General features: G+C 47.5%; 1 protein-coding gene across 1 annotated transcript in view; it reads right to left on the minus strand.

Moving 5' to 3' along the window:
• Positions 1-14,230, minus strand: part of smc3 (structural maintenance of chromosomes 3) — a 126,833-nt gene extending 112,603 nt beyond the window's left edge. Inside the window, exon 1 of the mRNA XM_087998711.1 lies at positions 14,070-14,230. Within this exon, the coding sequence (XP_087854837.1) occupies positions 14,070-14,084 (15 nt within the window). The 5' untranslated portion in view covers positions 14,085-14,230. The remainder of the gene's footprint in view (positions 1-14,069) is intronic.
• Between the last annotated feature and the right edge of the window lie 6,563 nt (positions 14,231-20,793).

Consider the following 20,793-nt stretch of genomic DNA (forward strand, 5'->3'; position numbering starts at 1 on the left):
AGGAGAATTGATGTTTTGGGCAAAAACCCTTCATCAGAGATGAACAAAACATAGAAATTAAGGAAGAACATAGAGATAAACTGATACCCTCAGTGGTCCTGTATTAGAGAAGTTCAGCGAGGACTCAGTGGTGAGGGCAGCAGTGGAAGTGACCTTCATTCCAGCAATGGTGATGTGGCCAAGTGTCCATGAAGGTGCACTTAAGAAGCACTACTGTAAAGTTAGATATTTCCTTTATTTCTATGCCTTGTTTTATTGCTATTTTATAGAAGCCCTGCTCCACTGTTTTCTTACCAGAAGCCTTGCCCTTCAATTGGAAGGGGTCACAGGTTTGGAAGGTATTATCTAAGATCGTGAGTGAATTTCTGCAGCATTTCCTGTTAATAGTACACACAGCTGTCGCGTTTCAGTGGTGGATGTTTGCGAATGCAGCACCGATCAAGTGGGCTGTGTCTGGGATGGTGTCAAAGCCGCTCATTTAGGCAAGTCAGGAGTACAGAGGAACCTTGATTGTCGGAATACCAATTATCAGAAATCGGATTATCTGAAGGAGATCTCGAGGTCCCAACAGAAACATTACATCAAAGACATGTGTCCAACACTGACTGCGTCTTTTGTTTACAATGATTAAAAGAGCTGCCGAGAACAGTGCTGGACTGATGGGAGCACAGGCACCACCTCTAAATGACTGACCTCCTAACCTCCATCCCCTCTCCCTACACTTTCCCTGAAGTTCTACACAAGGGCAGGCGGGGGTGGCAGTGTTGGAGGGCGTGCAGTGGGGCAGTGTTGGAGGGGTTTGGGAGGCAGGCGGGGGGGGTTGCTGGATGGGTTTGGGAGGCAGGCGGGGGAGTGTTGGAGGGCGTGTAGTGGGGCGGTGCTGTAGGGCGTGCAGTGCGGCGGTGTTAGACAGGGTTGGGGGACAGGGAGTGGGGCGGTGCTTATAGGGCAGGCTGTGGGGCATTGTTGGACGGGTTTGGGGCAGTTGGAGGGTGGGTGGTGTTGGAGGACAGTGTTGAAAGGTGGGCGGTGTTGGAGGGCAGATGGGGGGCAGTGTTGGATGGGGTTGGGGTGGTGGTGTTGAATGGCATGCGGGAGCGGTGTTGAAAGGGGTTGGAGGGCAGTGTTGGGGTTGGGTGGGGGGGCAGTGTTGGACAGGGTTGGGGGGCAGACAGGGGCGGAATTCGACAGGGTTGTGGGGCTGGTGGGGGCAGTGTTGGACAGGGTTGCGGGGCAGTCAGGGGCAGAGTTGGATATTGGTTGGGGGGGGGGGGAGGGGCAGTGTTGGACGTGGCTGGGTGAGGTGGGGGATGGTATTGGACAGGGGTTGGGGGGTGTGGGGCCTCAGGCATGGTGTGCTGCTGCCTAGTCTGAACAGAGAGCAGACTTAATAGAAAACTTCAAGCCCCACCAGGAAAGGCACTGAATCGATTAACCGAATAATCAATTAATGAACGAAATAGTGCCCACCCCTCTCATTCAGGTAATCGAGGTTCTCCTGTTTTCCATACACTCCCGCCTTGTAGATGATGGACAGGCTTTGGTGATTCAGGTGGTAAGTTACTAGCCACAATATCCCTAGCCTTTGACCTGCTCTTGTACCACTGTTAATACAGCAAGTCCAGTTGCATTTCTGGTCATGGTGACGCCCAGGATAGTGACAGTGGGGATATAGTGATGGCAACACCATTAAATTTCAAGGGGTGGTGTCAGATTATTTCTTACTGGAGATGGTCATTGTCTGACATTTCTATGGAACAAATTTTACTTGGCATTTGTCAGCCCCAGCCTGGATATTGTCCAAATTTTGTTGCATTTGAACATAGACTGCTTCAGTATCGGAGGAGTCGCGAAGGGTAATCATCAACAAACGTCCCAAATTCTGTCCTTATGATGGACGGAACGCCATTGTTGAAGCAGCTGAAGATGGTCGGGCTGAAGACACTACCCTGAGGAACTCCTGCAGAGATGTCCTGGAGCCGAGATGACTGATCTCCACCAATCATCTTCCTATGTGCCAGGTATGACTGCGACCATGGGAGAGTTTGCCCTCGATAACCATTAATTCAAGTTTTGCTAGGGCTCTTGGATGCCACAGTCAAATTCAGTGTTGACGTTAAGGACTGCACTTCACCTCTAGAATTCACTTCTTTTGACCATGTTTGTAATGGTTCCAATGAGGTCAGAAGCTGAGTGACCCTGACAGAACCCTAAGTGGGCAACACTGAACAGGTTATTGCTGAGCAGGTGCTGCTTGATAGTGCTGCTGATGACACCTTCTACCACTTTACTAATGATCAAAAGTAGACCAACAGGGCAGTAATTGGTTAGGTTAGATTTGTCCTGCTTTTTATGTATAGGACATACTTGGGTAATTTTCCATTAGAGTTGTAACTGTATTGGAAGAGCTTGGCTCGGGAAGGGGCAGGTTCTGGAGCACAAGTCTTCAGTATTATTGCTGGAATGTTGTCAGGGCCCATAACCTTTGCAGAATTCAGTGCCTCCACCTGTTTATTGATATCACATGGAGTTAATCCAATTGGCTGAAGACAGGTGTCTTATGATGCTAGGGACTGCTGCAGAAGGCCAAGATGGATTATCTACTCAGCACTTCTAGTTGAAGATTGCTGCAAATCAGCCTCATCTTTTGCACTGATGTGTTGGGTTCTTCCAACATTGAAGATGGGGATATTTGAGGAGCCTCCTCCTCAAGTGAGTTATTTGATTGTGCACCACCATTCAACGACTTGATGTGGCAGGACTGTAGAGCTTAGATCTGATCCATTAGTTGTAATGATCGCTTAGCTCTTTCTATCATTTGCTGATTGTCATGCAAGTAGTCCTGTTTGGTAGCTTCAGTATGGTGACACCTCATTTTTAGAGTGATGCTACTCCTGGAATGTCCTCCTGCACTATGCATTGAACTAGGATAGATCCACTGGCTTGATGATAATTGTTGAGTGGGAAATATGCCAAGCCATGACGTTGCAGGTTGTGCTGGAGTACCATTCTGCTGTTGTTGATGGCCCACAGCACCTCATAGGTGCTCAGTCTTCAGTTACTTGATTGTTCAATATCTGTCCCATTTAGCATGGTGATAGTGTCATACAATATGTTGCAGGGTATTCTCAATGTGAAGTCAAAACCTCTTCTCCACAAAGGCTGTGTGATGGTCACTCTTACCAATATGGTCATGGACAGATGCACGTGCAGCTGACAGACTGATAAGCATGAGATCAAGTATGTTTTTCTCTCGTTATTTCCCTCACCATCAGACCCAGTCTTGCAGCTATGTCCTTTAGGACCCGGCCAGCTCAATCAGTCGTGCTGCTGCTAACTTACTCTTGGTAGTGGACGTTAAAATCCCCCACCAGAGTAAATTTTCTGCCCCTGTCATCCTCAGTGCTTCCTCTAAGTGTTGTTCAACACTGAGGAGTACTAATTCATGAGCTGAGGGAGAACAGTACATTGTAACCAGAAGGAGGCTTCCTTGCCCATGTTTAACCTGAAGCCATTAGACTTCATAGGGTCCACAGTCAATGTTGAGGACTCCCAAAACAATTCCCCCCAGCTGTACTCCGCTATGCTGCCACCTCTACTGGGTCTATTCTGCCAATGGGACAAAACATATTCAAAGATGTTGACGGCAGTGTCTGGGACATTGTCTGTAAGATTGTATGATTCCATGAATATTGTTGTGGTTCTGTTCGCCGAGCTGGGAATTTGTGTTGCAGACGTTTCGTCCCGTCTAGGTGACATCCTCAGTGCTAGCCGCAAAACGACACAAACAGCTATCCTTAGTAGCCACACACGCAGCTGACAAGCAACATGAATTCGACTGGGACAACATTACTATTATTGTAGGACAAGCCAAACAGAGAACAACCAGGGAATTCCTAGAAGCATGGCACTCATCCACAGATTCAATCAATAAGCACATCGACCTGGACCCAATATACCGCAACACAAATTCCCAGCTCGGCGAACAGAACCACAACAACGAGCACCCGAGATACAAATCTTCTCACAGACTTTGAATTCCATGAATATGACCAGAGCAAGCTATTGCAATTTCTCAATTTTGGCACTGGCCCCCAAATATTCATAAGGACAACTTTGTAGAGTCGACAAGGCTGCTTCTGATGTTGTCCTTTCTGGTGCCTGGGTTGATGTTGAGGCTTCATAGGAATTGATCCAACTTTATGGCTTGCTAGGCCATATCAGAGTCATGCGCTGATTTATGCATTACGAGCTCTAAAATAAATTCATCCTGAGAAGATGGACAGCACAAAAGTACCTTTTATATCAAGAGAGTTCCACAGAATAAGTTTTAGATTTTTGAAAGCACTATATTTTACCATTCAGCGTAATCAGGCAGTTTACAAGAGGGTCTGCTGTGTGCACATGCAGTACGATGGACAGAAGTTCTTAGCTGTGTCCCCCTCACAGCATATTTTAGCACAGGAGAACCTGAACCACAAGCTAGCATATCGAGACTGGGGCTACAGTTGGGTTTTTTTTGTCATAATTCACTATTATTTTCATAGTTATTAAACTAAATTCTGAATAAATTGGCTCCTGTAAAACATAAATCTAAGATGGAAGGGAACGTTTTCAAATCAAATTTGTTGCGACCAAATGAGGGAAGCGTTTGAATAAAGAATGGAAAACAATTCCACCCTTCCTCAGCCAGGGACAAAATAAATGCTGTCAAGAATGCAAAGATATGCCTACACAGAAACAGAAAATAGTAGGCCATTTGGCCCATCAAGCCTGCTGTGCCGTACAACATGATCATTGTTGATCATCCAACTTGGTACCCTCTGCCTGTTTTCTCCCATAGCATGTAATCACTTTAGACTTAAGACCTTTATCAACATTCACTGTATGGCCTCAACTACTTTCAGGAGCAGAGAATTCCACAGGCTCACCAGTCTCACAGTGAAGACATTTCTCTTCACCTCAGTCCTTAGTGGAATAGTCTGTATCCTTAGTCTGTGATCCGTGGTTCTGAACTCCTCAATCATCAGGTACGTTCTTCCAGTGTTTACCTTGTCTTGTCCTGTTAGAATTGCATAGGTGTCTATGAGATCACTCCTCATTCTTCCAAACTTCAGTGAATATACTCTAATCCAGTTTCTCTTCAGACATCCATCCTGCCATCCGAGGAATCTCTCTGGAGACTGGTTTATGTAATCTCTTTCAGTCTTAACACAATTATGACAGCTCAGGGGGACATTCAGCCCATCAAGCTGACACTAGACCCACGAAGTTATGCTAATCTCCTACCTTTTCCCCATATCTCTGCAAACTTCCTCTATCAAAATAATCATCCAATACAGAAATGTAATTGTAATAACTTTCATGATGTCAGAACATAGCAAAGCACTTCACAGCCAATAAGTACTTTTGAAGTGTAGTCAGTGATGGCCTCCAGCACATCTCATCCACTTCCCGCACCTCCGCCCTTGAACCCCAACCCCTCCAACCGCAACAAGGACAGAAACACCCCTGGTCTTCACCTTCCACCCTACCAACCTCTGTATAAATCGTATCATCCTCTGCCATTTTCGTCACCTACAAACGGACCTCACCACCAGAGATATATTTCCCTTCCCTTCCCTCCCCTATCTGCTTTCTGCAAAAGACCATTCTCTCCATGATTTCCCTCATGTTTTCCCTCATGGCAGAGTTTAAGAGAAGATGGTATAGTAAGATTTAAGATTGAGGTGAGGAATTTCCTCTTTCAAAGGGTTGATTGTCTTTGGAATTCCTTGTCAGAGTTTTAGGAGCAGTGTCATAGAGTGGAATCACAGAATCTCTACAATACAAAAAGAGGCCATTTGCCTTAATAAGTCTGCACTGTCTCTTGGTGGCTATTTAGTGTTTGTGTACTCTGGTAGCTAGTTTTCTTCCAATTTGCTCTACATAATGTTTATGCCAGTCTTTACATGGTATTTTGTACATAGCATTGGTTCTGTTAGTTGTGGTTTTGCCATCAAAATAGACAATAGACAATAGGTGCAGGAGTAGGCCATTCTGCCCTTCGAGTCTGCACCACCATTCAATATGATCATGGCTGATCATCCTTAATCAGTATCCTGTTCCTGCCTTATCTCCATAACCCTTGATTCCACAATCCTTGAGAGCTCTATCCAATTCTTTCTTAAATGAATCCAGAGACTGGGCCTCCACTGCCCTCTGGGGCAGAGCATTCCACACAGCCACCACTCTCTGGGTGAAGAGGTTTCTCCTCATCTCTGTCCTAAATGGTCTACCCCGTATTTTTAAGCTATGTCCTCTGGTTCGGCATTCACCCATCAGCGGAAACATGTTTCCTGCCTCCAGAGTGTCCAATCCTTTAATAATCTTATATGTCTCAATCAGATCCTCTCTCATTCTTCTAAACTCAAGAGCATACAAGCCCAGTTGCTCCAGTCTTTCAGTGCAAGGTAATCCCGCCATTCCAGGAATTGACCTCGTGAACCTACGCTGCACTCCCTCAATAGCCAGAATGTCTTTCCTCAAATTTAGAGATCAGAACTGCACACAGTACTCCAGGTGTGGTCTCACCAGGGCCCTGTACAGCTGCAGAAGAACCTCTTTGCTTCTATACTCAATCCCTCTTGTTCTGAAGGCCAGCATGCTAGAACATAGAACAATACAGCACAGAACAGGCCCTTCGGCCCATGATGTTGTCCCGAACATTTGTCCTAACTTAAGCACCTATCCATGTACCTATCCAATTGCCGCTTAAAGGTCACCAATGATTCTGACTCTGCCACTCCCACAGGCAGCGCATTCCATGCCCCCACCACTCCTGACATCCCCCCAATACCTTCCACCCTTCACCTTAAATTTATGTCCCCTTGTAACACTCTGTGGTACCCGGGGAAAAAGTCTCTGACTCAAAGTTTGTGCGAAGATTTGTAGCTCGGGTGCTCGTTGTTGTGGTTCTGTTCGCCGAGCTGGAAGTTTTTGTTGCAAACGTTTCGTCCCCTGGCTAGGCGACATCATCAGTGCTTGGGAGCCTCCTGCGAAGCACTTCTTTGATGTTTCCTCCGGTGTTTATAGTGGTCTGTCCCTGCCGCTTCCGGTTGTCAGTTTCAGCTATCCGCTGTAGTGGTTGGTATATTGGGTCCAAGTCTCTGACTGTCTACTCCATCTATTCCCCTGATCATCTTATAAACCCCTCACGCCTCATCCTTCGCCGTTCCAATGAGAAAAGGCCGAGCACTCTCAGCCTATGCTCGTACGACCTATTCTCCATTCCAGGCAACATCCTGGTAAATCTCCTCTGCACCCTCTCCAAAGCTTCCACATCTTCCCGAAAGTGAGGTGACCAGAACTGCACACAGTACTCCAAATGTGGCCTTACCAAGGTCCTGGATGACTGCAACATCACCTCACGACTCTTGAATTCAATCCCTCTGCTAATGAAAGCTAATACACCATAGGCCTTCTTACAAGCTCTATCCACCTGAGTGGCAACTTTTAAAGAGCTATGAACATAGACCCCAAGATCCCTCTGCTCCTCCACCTTACTAAGAACCCTACCGTTAACCCTGTATTCCGCATTCTTATTTGTCCTTCTAAAATGGACAACCTCACACTTGACAGGGTTAAACTCCATCTGCCACTCCTCAGCCCAGCATCATATCTAAGTCCCTTTGCAGCCGACAACAGCCCTCCTCACTATCCATAACTCCAACAATCTTCGTATCGTCTGCAAATTTACTGACCCACCCTTCGACTCCCTCTTCTAAGTCATTAATAAAAATTACAAACAGCAGAGGACCCTGCGGAACTCCACATGTAACTGGGCTCCAGGCTGAATATTTACCATCTACCACCACTCTCTGACTTCGACCGGTTAGCCAGTTCTCTATCAAACTGGCCAAATTTCCCACTATCCCATGCCTCCTGACTTTCCGCATAAGCCTACCATGGGGAACCTTATCAAATGCCTTACTAAAATCCATATACACTACATCCACTGCTCTACCCTCATCCACACGCTTGGCTACCTCCTCAAAGAATTCAATAAGACTTGTAAGGCAAGACCTACCCCTCACAAATCCATGCTGGCTGTCCCTAATCAAGCAGTGTCTTTCCAGATACTCATAAATCCTATCCCTCAGTACCCTTTCCATTACTTTGCCTACCACCGAAGTAGGACTAACTGGCCTGTAATTCCCGGGGTTATCCCTATTCCCTTTTTTGAACAGGGGCACAACATTCGCCACTCTCCAGTCCCCTGGTACCACCCCCGTTGACAGTGAAAACAAAAAGATCATTGCCAACGGCTCTGCAATTTCCTCTCTTGCTTCTCACATAATCCTAGGATATATCCCGTCAGGCTCGGGGGACTTGTCTATCCTCAAGTTTTTCAAAATGCCCAACGCATCTTCCTTCCTAACAAGTATCTCCTCTAGCTTACCAGTCCGTTTCATACTCTCCTCTTCAACAATACGGTCCCTCTCATTTGTAAATACTGAAGAAAAGTACTCATTCAAGACCTCTCCTATCTCTTCCGACTCAATACACAGTCTCCCACTACTGTCCTTGATCGGACCTACCCTCGTTCCCGTCATTCTCATGTTTCTCACATATGCATAAAAGGCCTTGGGGTTTTCCTTGATCCTACCCGCCAAAGATTTTTCATGCCCTCTCTTAGCTCTCCTAATCCCTTTCTTCAGGTCCCTCCTGGCTATCCTGTATCCCTCCAACACTCTGTCTGAACCTTGTTTCCTCAACCTTATGTAAGCCTCCTTCTTCCTCTTTACAAGACAATCAACCTCCCTCGTCAACCAAGGTTCCCTCACACGACCATCTCTTTCCTGCCTGACAGGTACATACATATCAAGGACACGTCGTATCTGTTCCTTGAAAAAGTTCCACATTTCAATGACATCCTTCCCTGACAGCCTATGCTCCCAACTTATGCTCCTCAGATCCTGTCTTGCAGCATCGTATTTACCCTTCCCCCAATTGTAAAACCTGCCCTGTTGCACGCACCTATCTCTCTCCATAACCAAGGTGAAAGTCACAGAATTGTGGTCACCATCACCAAAATGCTCACCCACTAACAAGCCCATCACTTGTCCCGGTTCGTTACAGAGTACCAAATCCAATATGGCCTCCCCTCTGGTCAGACAATCTACATACTGAGTTAGAAAAGCTTCCTGGATACACTGCACAAACACCCCCTCGTCCAATCTACTTGATCTAAAGAGCTTCCAATCAATATTTGGGAAGTTGAAATCGCCCATGACTACTACCCTGTGGCTTCTGCACCTTTCCAAAATCTGTTTCCCAATCTGTTTCTCCACATCTCTGCTGCTATTGGGGGGCCTATAGTAAACACCCAACAAGGTGACTGCTCCTTTCCTATTTCTGACTTCAGCCCATACTACCTCCAAAGGCAGATCCCCCTCGAACTGCCTTTCTGCAGCCGTTATACCATTTCTAATTAGCAACGCCACACCCCCTCCTTTTTTTACCACCCTCCCTAATCTTACTGAAACATCTGTAACCAGGAACCTCCAGCAACCATTCCTGTCCCTCTTCTATCCACGTTTCCGTGATGGCCACAACATCGGAGTCCCAAGTACCAATCCACGCCTTAAGTTCATCCACCTTATTTCTGATACTCCTTGCATTGAAGTATACACACTTGAACCCATCTCTGTGTCCGCAAGTATTCCCTGTCAGTGCTACCTTCTCCACAGCCTCCCTACATTCTTGGACATCCTGAAAAAACATCTAACCTACTTGCTGGACTACAAGTCCGGATCCCACCCCCCTGCCAAATTAGTTTAAACCCCCCTCAACAAGTGCTAGCAAACCTACCTCCCAGGATTTTGGTGCCCTTCTGGTTCAGGTGCAACCCGTCCTGCTTGTACAGGTCCCACCTTCCCCAGAATGCAGTCCAATTGTCCAAATACCTGAAGCCCTCCCTCCTACATCATCCTTGCAGCCACGTGTTCAACTGCACTCTCTCCCTATTCCTTGCCGCACTGTCACGTGGCACGGCAACAACCCAGAGATGACGATTCTGTCCGTCCTAGCTTTTAGCTTCCAGCCTAACTCCCTGAGCTCCTGAATGACCTCCCCAACCCTCTTCCTACCTATGTTGTTGGTGCCAATGTGCACCACGACTTCTGGCTGCACACCCTCCCCCTAAGGCTATTAGCCTTCTTCACTACCTGCTGTACCTGCATGCTTACCTTCATTGACTGGTGTACAAGAAGACCCAGATCTCTCTGTACTGCCCCTTTGCCTAAATTTGGTTCCATTTAGGTAGTAATCTGTCTTCCTGTTCTTGCCACCAAAGTGGATAACCATACATTTATCTACATTAAACTGCATCTGCCATGCATCTGACCACTCACCTAACTTATCCAGGTCGCCCTGTAATCTCCTAACATCCTCATCACATTTCACCCTGCCACCCAGCTTCGTATCATCAGCAAATTTGCTAATGTTATTGCTAATACCATCTTCTACATCACTAACATATATTGTAAAAAGGTACTGATCCCTGCGGTACCCCACTGATCACTGCCTGCCATTCCGAAATGGAGCGGTTTATCACTACTCTTTGTTTCCTATCAGCCAACCAACTTTCAATCCAAGTTAGTACTTTGCCCCCAATACCATGCGCCCTAATTTTGCTCACTAATCTCCTATGTGGGACTTTATCAAAAGCTTTCTGAAAGTCCAGGTACACTACATCTACTGGATCTCCCTCGTCCATCTTCAGAGTTACATCCTCAAAAAATTCCAGAAGATTAGTCAAGCATGATTGCCCCTTCATAAATCCATGCTGACTCTGACCTATCCTGTTACTACTATCCAGATGTGTCGTAATTTCATCCTTTATAATAGACTCCAGCAGCTTTCCCACCATTGAAGTCGGACTAACTGGTCTATAATTTCCTGCTTTCTCTCTCCCACCTTTCTTAAAAAGTGGTACAACATTAGCCACCCTCCAATCCGCAGGAACTGATCCCGAATCTATTGGACTCTGGAAAATAATCACCAACGCATCCACGATTTCTCGAGCCACCTCCTTCAGTACGCTGGGATGTAGACCATCAGGCCCCGGGGACTTATCAACCTTCAGACCTAACAGCCTCTCCAACACCAATTCCTGGCAAATATAAATTCCCTCAAGTTCAGGTCCTTCAGCCACTGTTACCTCAGGGAGATTGCTTGTGTCTTCCCCAGTGAACACAGATCTGAAGTACCAATTCAATTCTTCTGCCATTTCTTTGTTCCCCGTAATATATTCCCCTGTTTCTGTCTTCAAGGGCCCAATTTTAATCTTAACCATTTTTTTGCCTTTCACATATCTAAAAAAGCTTTTACTATCCTCCTTTATATTTTTGGCCAGTTTACCTTCGTACCTCATTTTTTTCTCTGCTTATTTCCTTCTGTTGTTCTTTAAAAGCTTCCTAGTCCTCCGTTTTCCCACTTATCTTTGCTATGTTATACTTTTTCTCTTTTAACTTTATATGCTTCTTAACTTCCCTCGTCAGCCACGGCCACCCATGCTTCTTCCTAGGATCTTTCTTCCTTTTAGGAATGAACTGATCCTGCAACTTCTGCATTATACACAAAAATATCCACTGTTGTTCCTCTACTGTCATCCCGACTAAGGTATTGCACCATTGAACTTTTGCCAGCTCCTCCCTCATAGCTCCATAGTTCCCTTTATTCAACAGAAATATTGTCACTTCTGATTGTACCCTCTCCCTCTCAAATTGCAGATTGAAGCTTATTGTATTATGGTCACTACTTCCCAATCGCTTCTTCACTTCGAGATCCCTGACCAATTCTGGTTCGTTGAGCAATACCAGATCCAGAATTGCCTTCTCCCTGGTCGGCTCCAGCACCAGCTGTTCTAAGAATCCATCTCTGAGGCACTCCACAAGGTCTGTTTCTTGAGATCCAATACCATCCTGATTCTCCCAGTCTACCTGTCCACTTGAAGTCACGTCTCAGTTATTAGATTAGATTAGATTACAGTGTGGAAACAGGCCCTTCGGCCCAACAAGTCCACACCGACCCGCCGAAGCAAAACCCACCCATACCCCTACATTTACCCCTTACCTAACACTACGGGCAATTTAGCATGGCCAATTTACCTGACCTGCACATCTTTGGATGGTGGGAGGAAACCGGAGCACCCAGAGGAAACCCATGCAGACACAGGAAGAACGTGCAAACTCCACACAGTCAGTCGCCTGAGGCGGGAATTGAACCCGGGTCTCTGGTGCTGTGAGGCAGCAGTGCTAACCACTGTGCCACCGTGCCGCCCACTTTTAGTAAGGCATGGAGAAAGTGAGGACTGCAGGTGCTGGCGACCAGAGCTGAAAATGTGTTGCTGGAAAAGCACAGCAGGTCAGGCAGCATCCAAGGAGCAGGAGAATAGACGTTTCAGGCATGAGCCCTTCTTCAGGAATAAGGAAAGTGTGCCAAGCAGGCTAAGATAAAAGGTAGGGAGGAGGGACTTGGGGGAGGGGCGTTGGAAATGCGATAGGTGAAAGGAGATTAAGGTGAGGGTGATAGACCGGAGTGGGAGTGGGGGTGGGGGCGGAGAGGTCAGGAAGGAGATTGCAGGTTAGGAAGGTGGTGCTGAGTTTGAGGGTTGGGACTGAGACAAGGTGGGGGGAGGGGAAATGAGGAAACTGGAGAAATCTGAGTTCATCCCTTGTGGTTGGAGGGTTCCTAGGCAGAAGATGAGGCGCTCTTCTTCCAGCCGTCGTGTTGCTATGGTCTGGCGATGGAGGAGTCCAAGGACCTGCATGTCCTTGGTGGAGTGGAAGGGGGAGTTGAAGTGTTGAGCCACGGGGTGGTTGGGTTGGTTGGTCCAGGTGTCCCAAAGGTGTTCTCTGAAACGTTCCGAAAGTAGGCTACCTAGACTACACCTCCTCCCACACCCTGCCCCCTGTAAAAACGCCATCCCATATTCCCAATTCCTTCGTCTCCGCCGCATCTGCTCCCAGGAGGACCAGTTCCAATACTGTACAACCCAGATGGCCTCATTCTTCAAAGACCACAATTTCCCTCCTGACATCATTGACGATGCTCTCCACCGCATCTCCTCCACTTACCGCTCCTCCGCCCTTGAGCCCCACCCCTCCAAATCTTCTCAGTAGCACAATCAACGGTTACAGGGAAAAGGCAGGGAGGTGGACATAAGGAATGTCAGATCAGCCATAATTCTGTTCAATGACAGAGGAAGCTCAAGTGCCTGAATGGCCTACTCCTGTTCCTAATTCTTACTGTTTTAACGCATGTCCCCAGAACACTAGCCTGGGGGTTATGGATTGCTGATACAGTGCTATTACCACTAACTCTCGTAGGTATTATTCACTGTATGGAATGAAGGAATACGTTGAGAAGCATTTTGTACTTTAAACATGCTTTCGCAACACAAGTTAGTTATTCCTCCCTTCTTTCTCCCTCCTCCCCCCCAAAAAAACAAAAATCACAATCAACACGTTGGAGCCTCTTGGGGCAGCATTCAGCTCCATAAATCCTACCTGTACTTTAAAAGTAAATTACTCTGGACAACCTTGTATCAATTCCACTAGCCACCTGCCAGAAGGCGAACTGACTGCCTCGGCTATCCCCTTCCATTGATAAGTTAATAAATGGAGCTTAAGGCCCCACTGCCCACACAAATGACAAGGAAGATGGTCAGAAGTCAAAGAGGTGGGAGTGATGTTTGGCCTCTTGAAGCTGGGGCCTGTCATTCCATAATTTTACAGTTGAATTCTAATTTTACTACTTAGTTCTACTGCCATGCATTAATATCCATATGCAATCACTTTATGTTCATATTTGCCCTCAAAAGTTCGGATGTGAGTAACAAGTGCTCTCTATCTAGCACTTACTGTGCTGTTTTCTTCCCGCGGGAACAATAACCGAGTCCACACTAAATGGAAGCGAGTGTTTTATCACCCGCGGGGCCCGGCCCGGCCCGGCCCGGCCTTGTTCCCCCCCACCCCTGCCCCGAGCGGGGCCTGAGGAGGGAGCGGGGCCGCACGGGCCTTTACCTGTTTAATGTACATCTTCTACTGTCCCTCAGCGGCACCGGGGGTTCTCCTTCCCGCCGCCGCCTTCAGACCGTCGTTGTTGATTAATTATAATCGCCTCCCCCTCCGCCACCGCCGGGATCCAGGACCCGGGAAAATAAAAAATAAACAAAAACAACCCGAAAGCGGCAAAACTCCGACAAAATGGCGGCTCCCCCTCACCCTGCACCAAATCAGAGACTGAGGGATGGTAAGAAAGAAAACTAGGGAAATACATGGGATAGCAGCATTCTACTGATTGGGTCACCCACTAGTAATTATTATTGATATATAATAATTGTTTGTTTCTGATATATCCTTCTAATACTGAAACTGAAGAATGTTTCAATGCACTATACAATCTTTACCCCCCCCTATTTGATGTTGGTATAGTCCAGGCGGGGTCAAAGGTTTGGCGCCAATGAAACATTCTGGCGCCTGGAGCCGGGCTTCCTATTAAAGGGACATGCCGCTCTGGCCCTTTAAACACCGCCGGCATTTCTTGTCGGCAGATATTTATTTTACAGTGAGCTTTAATGTTTGTTTTAATCAACCTGTTCAGAGACATTATTTTATATATATAAACAAAATATCCTGGACCAGATATAGGGGCAGTACAAGTGTGCCAGAAGACCAGGTATTTTCTAATCAACTTGTTCATTTTATTATATACACGCATATCTGCGCTTGAACCTGGTCCTCCTGGCTCAGAGGTAGGGACACTACGAGAGCCATCTAAGATAAGGACATCACAGTGGCTCAGTGGTGCCTTACAGTGCCAGGGCCCTGTGTTTGATTCCGCCCTTAGGCAGGAGAAAGTGAGGTCTGCAGATGCTGGAGATCAAAGTTGAAACTTTATTGCTGGAACAGCACAGAAGGTCAGGCAGCATCCAGGGAACAGGAGATTCGACGTTTCGGGCACAGGCCCTTCTTCAGGAATGAGCAGAGAGTGTTCAGCAGGAGAAGATAAAAGGTAGGGAGGAGGGACTTGGAGGAGGGGAGTTGGAAATGTGATAGGTGGAAAGAGGTCAAGGTGAGGGTGATAGGTCGGAGTAGGATGGAGGCGGAGAGGTCAAGAAGAAGACTGCAGGTCAGGAAGGCGGTGCCGGGCTGGAGGGATCCGGCTGAGACAAGGTGGGGGGAGGGGGGATGAAGAAACTGGTGAAGTCCAAGTTCATCCCCTGCGGTTGGAGGGTTCCCAGTCGGAAGATAAGACGCTCCTCCTCCGACCGTCGGGTTGTTGTGGTTTGGCGGTGGATGAGTCCAATGACCTGCATATCCTCGGTGGAGTGGGAGGGGGAGTTGAAATGCTGTGCTACAGGGTGGTTGGGTTGGTTCGTCCGGGTGGCCCAGAGGTGCTCTCTGAATCGCTCCGCAAGTAGGCGGCCTGTCTCCCCAATATAGAGGAGGCCACACCGGCTGCAGCGGATGCAGTAGATGATGTGGGTGGAGGTGCAGGTGAATCTGTGGCGGATATGGAAGTTTCCTTTGGGGCCTTGGAGAGAAGTGAGGGGGGAGGTGTGGGCGCAAGTGTTGCACCTCCTGCGGTTGCAAGGGAAGGTGCCGGGAGTGGAGGTTGGTTCGGTGGGGGGTGTGGATCTGACAAGGGAGTCGTGGAGGGAGTGGTCTCTACGGAAAGCTGATAGGGGAGGGGAGGGAAATATATCCTTGGTGCTGGGGTCTGTTTGGAGGTGGCGGAAGTGACGGCGGATGATGCGCTGTACATGGAGATTGGTGGGGTGGTAGGTGAGGACCAGTGGGGTTCTGTCCTGGTGGCGGTTGGAGGGGCAACAGTTCATCCACTACACTAACACCTTCCACCCCGACCTCAAATTCACCTGGACAGTCTCGGACTCCTCCCTCCCCTTCCTAGACCTTTCTGTTTCTATCTCAGGCGACCGAATCAACACGGACATCTACTACAAACCTACCGACTCCCACAGCTACCTGGACTACACCTCCTCCCATCCTGCCCCCTGTAAAAACGCCATCCCATTCTCCCAATTCCTTCGTCTCCGCCGCATCTGCTCCCAGGAGGACCAGTTCAAAATACGTACAACACAGATGGCCTCCTTCTTCAAGGACCGCAATTTCCCCCCCGACGTGGTCGACGGTGCCCTCCACCGCATCTCCTCCACTTCCCGCTCCTCCGCCCTTGAGCCCCGCCCCTCCAACCGCCACCAGGACAGAACCCCACTGGTCCTCACCTACCACCCCACCAATCTCCATGTACAGCGCATCATCCGCCGTCACTTCCGCCACCTCCAAACAGACCCCAGCACCAAGGATATATTTCCCTCCCCTCCCCTATCAGCTTTCCGTAGAGACCACTCCCTCCGCGACTCCCTTGTCAGATCCACACCCCCCACCGACCCAACCTCCATTCCCGGCACCTTCCCTTGCAACCGCAGGAGGTGCAACACTTGCGCCCACACCTCCCCCCTCACTTCTCTCCAAGGCCCCAAAGGAAACTTCCATATCCGCCACAGATTCACCTGCACCTCCACCCACATCATCTACTGCATCCGCTGCAGCCGGTGTGGCCTCCTCTATATTGGGGAGACAGGCCGCCTACTTGCGGAGCGATTCAGAGAGCACCTCTGGGCCACCCGGACGAACCAACCCAACCACCCTGTAGCACAGCATTTCAACTCCCCCTCCCACTCCACCGAGGATATGCAGGTCATTGGACTCATCCACCGCCAAACCACAACAACCCGACGGTCGGAGGAGGAGCGTCTTATCTTCCGACTGGGAACCCTCCAACCGCAGGGGATGAACTTGGACTTCACCAGTTTCTTCATCCCCCCTCCCCCCACCTTGTCTCAGCCGGATCCCTCCAGCCCGGCACCGCCTTCCTGACCTGCAGTCTTCTTCTTGACCTCTCCGCCTCCATCCTACTCCGACCTATCACCCTCACCTTGACCTCTTTCCACCTATCACATTTCCAACGCCCCTCCTCCAAGTCCCTCCTCCCTACCTTTTATCTTCTCCTGCTGAACACTCTCTGCTCATTCCTGAGGAAGGGCCTGTGCCCGAAACGTCGAATCTCCTGTTCCCTGGATGCTGCCTGACCTGCTGTGCTGTTCCAGCAATAAAGTTTCAACTCCGCCCTTAGGCAACTGTGTGGAGTTTGGAGTGGTGCTGGAAAAGCACAGCAGTTCAGGCAGCATCCGAGGAGCTGGAAAATCGAAGTTTCGGGCAAAAGCCCTTCATCAGGAATACAGGCAGAGTGCCTGAAGGATGGAGAGACTACCTAACTGTGTGGAATTTGCACATTCTCCCTGTGTCTGTGTTGGTTTCCTGCGAGAGCTCTGGTTTCCTCCTATAGTCCAAAGATGTGTAAATTAACTGGATTGGCCATGCTAAATTGCCCGTAGTGTTCAGGACTGTGTAGGTTAGATGGATTGGCCATGGGAAATGCAGGGTTACAGGGAATGGACGGATTTGGGTGGGAGATTCTTTGGAGGGTCATGTGGATTTTTGATGGGCTGAATGGCCTGCTTCCACCCTGTAGGGATTTTATGAAATAACTTGGTGGTTGCAATGATTCAAGAACTTACAGATTTCTTTCCACAAATCTAGCTACAAATATCGAAAATCTTTCTTCCAGGTCTTAAGAACACTAGAAATACAGAAGTGTTACGGCACAGAAGGTGATGATTCGGCCCACCATGTCTGTACTGGCTCCCTATACTTTCAACTTATTGCCACTCTGCTGTCTTTTCCTCGTAACGCTGCATATTGTTTCCATTTAAGTAATGGTACAATACCATTGAAATGTAAAATAATACTGATAACTTTGAAATAGTTGAATGCCTGACTTGAAACTGCCTTCACCACACTCCAGGCAATTCATTCCAAAACCAATTCAGTCACTGTGTGAATAGGTTTTTTTTCTCAGCACCTTGTATATGCTTATTTACCAAAACACTTTATAAAACAGAGGCTGGATAAGCTCGAGTTGCTTTCTTCAGAACAGAGAAAGTTGAAGGGGGACCTGATAGAAATTAAGACTATGAGGGTCATGGATAGGGTGGATAGAAAACAACTGTCTTAGTCAAAGGCTCAATAACAAGGGGCATAATTCTAAAGTGAAGAGCAGAAGGTTTAGAGGGGTTTTAAGGAAAAAATGTTTCACCCATAGGATGATGCAAACCCGGAAGGCACTCTCTGGGCAGGTAATTGAGGTGTGAAACCTCACACCTTTATAAGGTATTTGGAAGAACACTTGAAATGCCACAACATTCAAGTCTATGGACTAAATGCTAGAAAGTGGGATTAGTGTAGATTTAAAGTGATTTTCTAGACTGGATGCGCTGAAAGGTCTCTTCTGTACTGTATGATTCTATGACTTTAAAACTGTGCCCTTTAGTTCTCAATCCTTTTATGAGCAGGACCAGTGTCTCTCTGAGCAAGCTTTGAGAAGATCTGTAGCTTAGGTTGAGGTTCTGGATGTAGGTTTATTCGCTGAGCTTGAAGATTCATTTTCAGAAGTTTCGTCACCATACAAAGTAACATCTTCAGTGAGTCTCTGGACAAAGCATGCTGATGATTCCTGCTTTCTATTTATATGTTTGGGTTTCCTTGGGTTGGTGATGTCATTTCCTATGGTGATGTCATGTCCTGTTCTTTTTTTCAGGGGGTGGTAATGCAGTAATGCAATCGAACAAAAAGCTCTGCCAAACATCCAACCCAAACTTTGGGTCCGCTAAGCGGATGACACCTTTGTCATTACTAAACAAAACAAATTAGAGGAAACCTCAAGACCATCAATAATACCCTTACTAGCATAAAATTCACTCAAGAGGAGGAAAACAACAACAAATTGCCATTCCTAGACGTCACAGTAGAGTGAACAGCTAATGGGAAACTTCAAACCAGTGTCTACAGGAAAACAACACATAAGGACCAAACATTGAACTACAGAAGCAATCGTCCCAAAATCCACAAACAAAGCTGCATCAGGACATTATTTCAATGAGCCAACACACACTGCAGCACAGAGGAACTACGCAGAGCAAAGGAAAACCACCTATAAAAGAATGGGTACTCAATGATCACAGTCCGCAGATTTCTCAGCAACATACCGAAACAAGCAGACAAAACATGTCCAGAAACCCTAGCCACTCTCCCCTACATCAAAGACATCTCGGAAATGATTGCCAGACTACTCAACCCCTTGGCATCATGGAAGCCCGCATGATGCCAACACACTAAAACAGCGGCTAATGAACTTGAAAGACTCTATACAGACGAGTAAAACTAATGTAATTTACAAAATATCGTACAAGGATTGTAACAAACACTACATTGGACAAACAGGCAGAAAACTAGCCACCAGGATACATGAACATCAACTAGCCACAAAACGACATGACCCTCTCTCAATAGTATCCTTACATACTTATGAGGAAGGACACCACTTCAACTGGGACAACACATTCATCCTAGGACAAGCCAAACAGAGACACGTACGAGAATTCGTAGAAGCATGGCATTCCAACCGGAACTCTATCAACAAACACATTGACTTAGAAACGATTTACCACCCCCTGAGAAAAAGAACAGGAAATGACATAACCACAGTAAATTGCATCACCACAGGAAATGACATCGCCAACTCAAAGAAACCCAAACATATAAATAGAAAGCAGGAATCAACAGCAATGCTTTGTCCAGAGGCTCACTGAAGATGTTACCTAATAGGATGACAAAATGTCTGCAAATGAACCTTCCAGCTCAGTGAGCAAACTTACATCCAGTTTCTCTCTGTCTGCTCTCTCTAGCTTTCTCATGATTTTGAGAACTTCTAACAAATCTCCTGAAGAAGAGTCATCACAGACACAAAACATTAACATTGTCATTTGAGTGGGAGCAGCGGCCGAGTAAAGGCGAACCCGGGAGACTACAGCTAAGGTAAAACAGTTTGTTTCAAAATTACTTACCTGTAGCGGGCAGCGGTGTTTTTTTTATTCTCTCTTCACAAAAAGAGCGGGAGCAGCAGAGGAAGTGACGGCAAACAGAGGGGCAGCCGGGAAGGAGAACTGTGAGTATAAATACTCACCCTTTAATCACCAACGGTCATTTGAGTGGGAGCAGCGGAAGTGAGGTTGGAGCGCATAGCTGGGCGGGAAGGTAAGTGATTAGTATTTGAGTGGGTGTGTTCTAGACCCCAGGTAAGTGACTCAGTGTTATTGACTCAGTGCTCTTGTTTTTGGAGAAAGTGTACAGTCATGGCAGCGCAGGCGGTGGAATGTTCCTCCTGCAGGATGTTTGAGGTAGGGGTGACCACCGATACTCCTGCCGACTTCGTCTGCAGGAAATGCAGTCAGATCCTGCTCCTCACAGAACGAGTTAGGGAACTGGAACTGGAGTTGGATGAACTGAGGATTATTCGAGAGGCTGAGAGGGTGATTGATAGAAGCTACAGGGACATAGTTACGCCGGAGAACAGAGGTAGCTGGGTAACAGTTAGAGGTGGGAAGGGGAAGAAGCAGGCAGTGCAGGGTTCCCCTGTGGTCGTTCCCCTAAAAAATAAATATACAGCTTTGGAAACTGTTGGGGGGGACAGCGTTGCAGGTGTAAGCTGCAGTGAAGGGGTCTGTGGCTCTGAGACTCAGAAGGGAAAGGGGGAGAGGAGGAGAGCGCTAGTTATAGGGGACTCTCTAGTTAGAGGGACGGACAGGCGGTTCTGTGGACATGG

Source organism: Chiloscyllium plagiosum, unplaced genomic scaffold (assembly GCF_037043375.1).
Source record: "Chiloscyllium plagiosum isolate Xiang-an unplaced genomic scaffold, Cpla_swu_hap1 HiC_scaffold_22, whole genome shotgun sequence".
NCBI lineage: Eukaryota > Metazoa > Chordata > Chondrichthyes > Orectolobiformes > Hemiscylliidae > Chiloscyllium > Chiloscyllium plagiosum.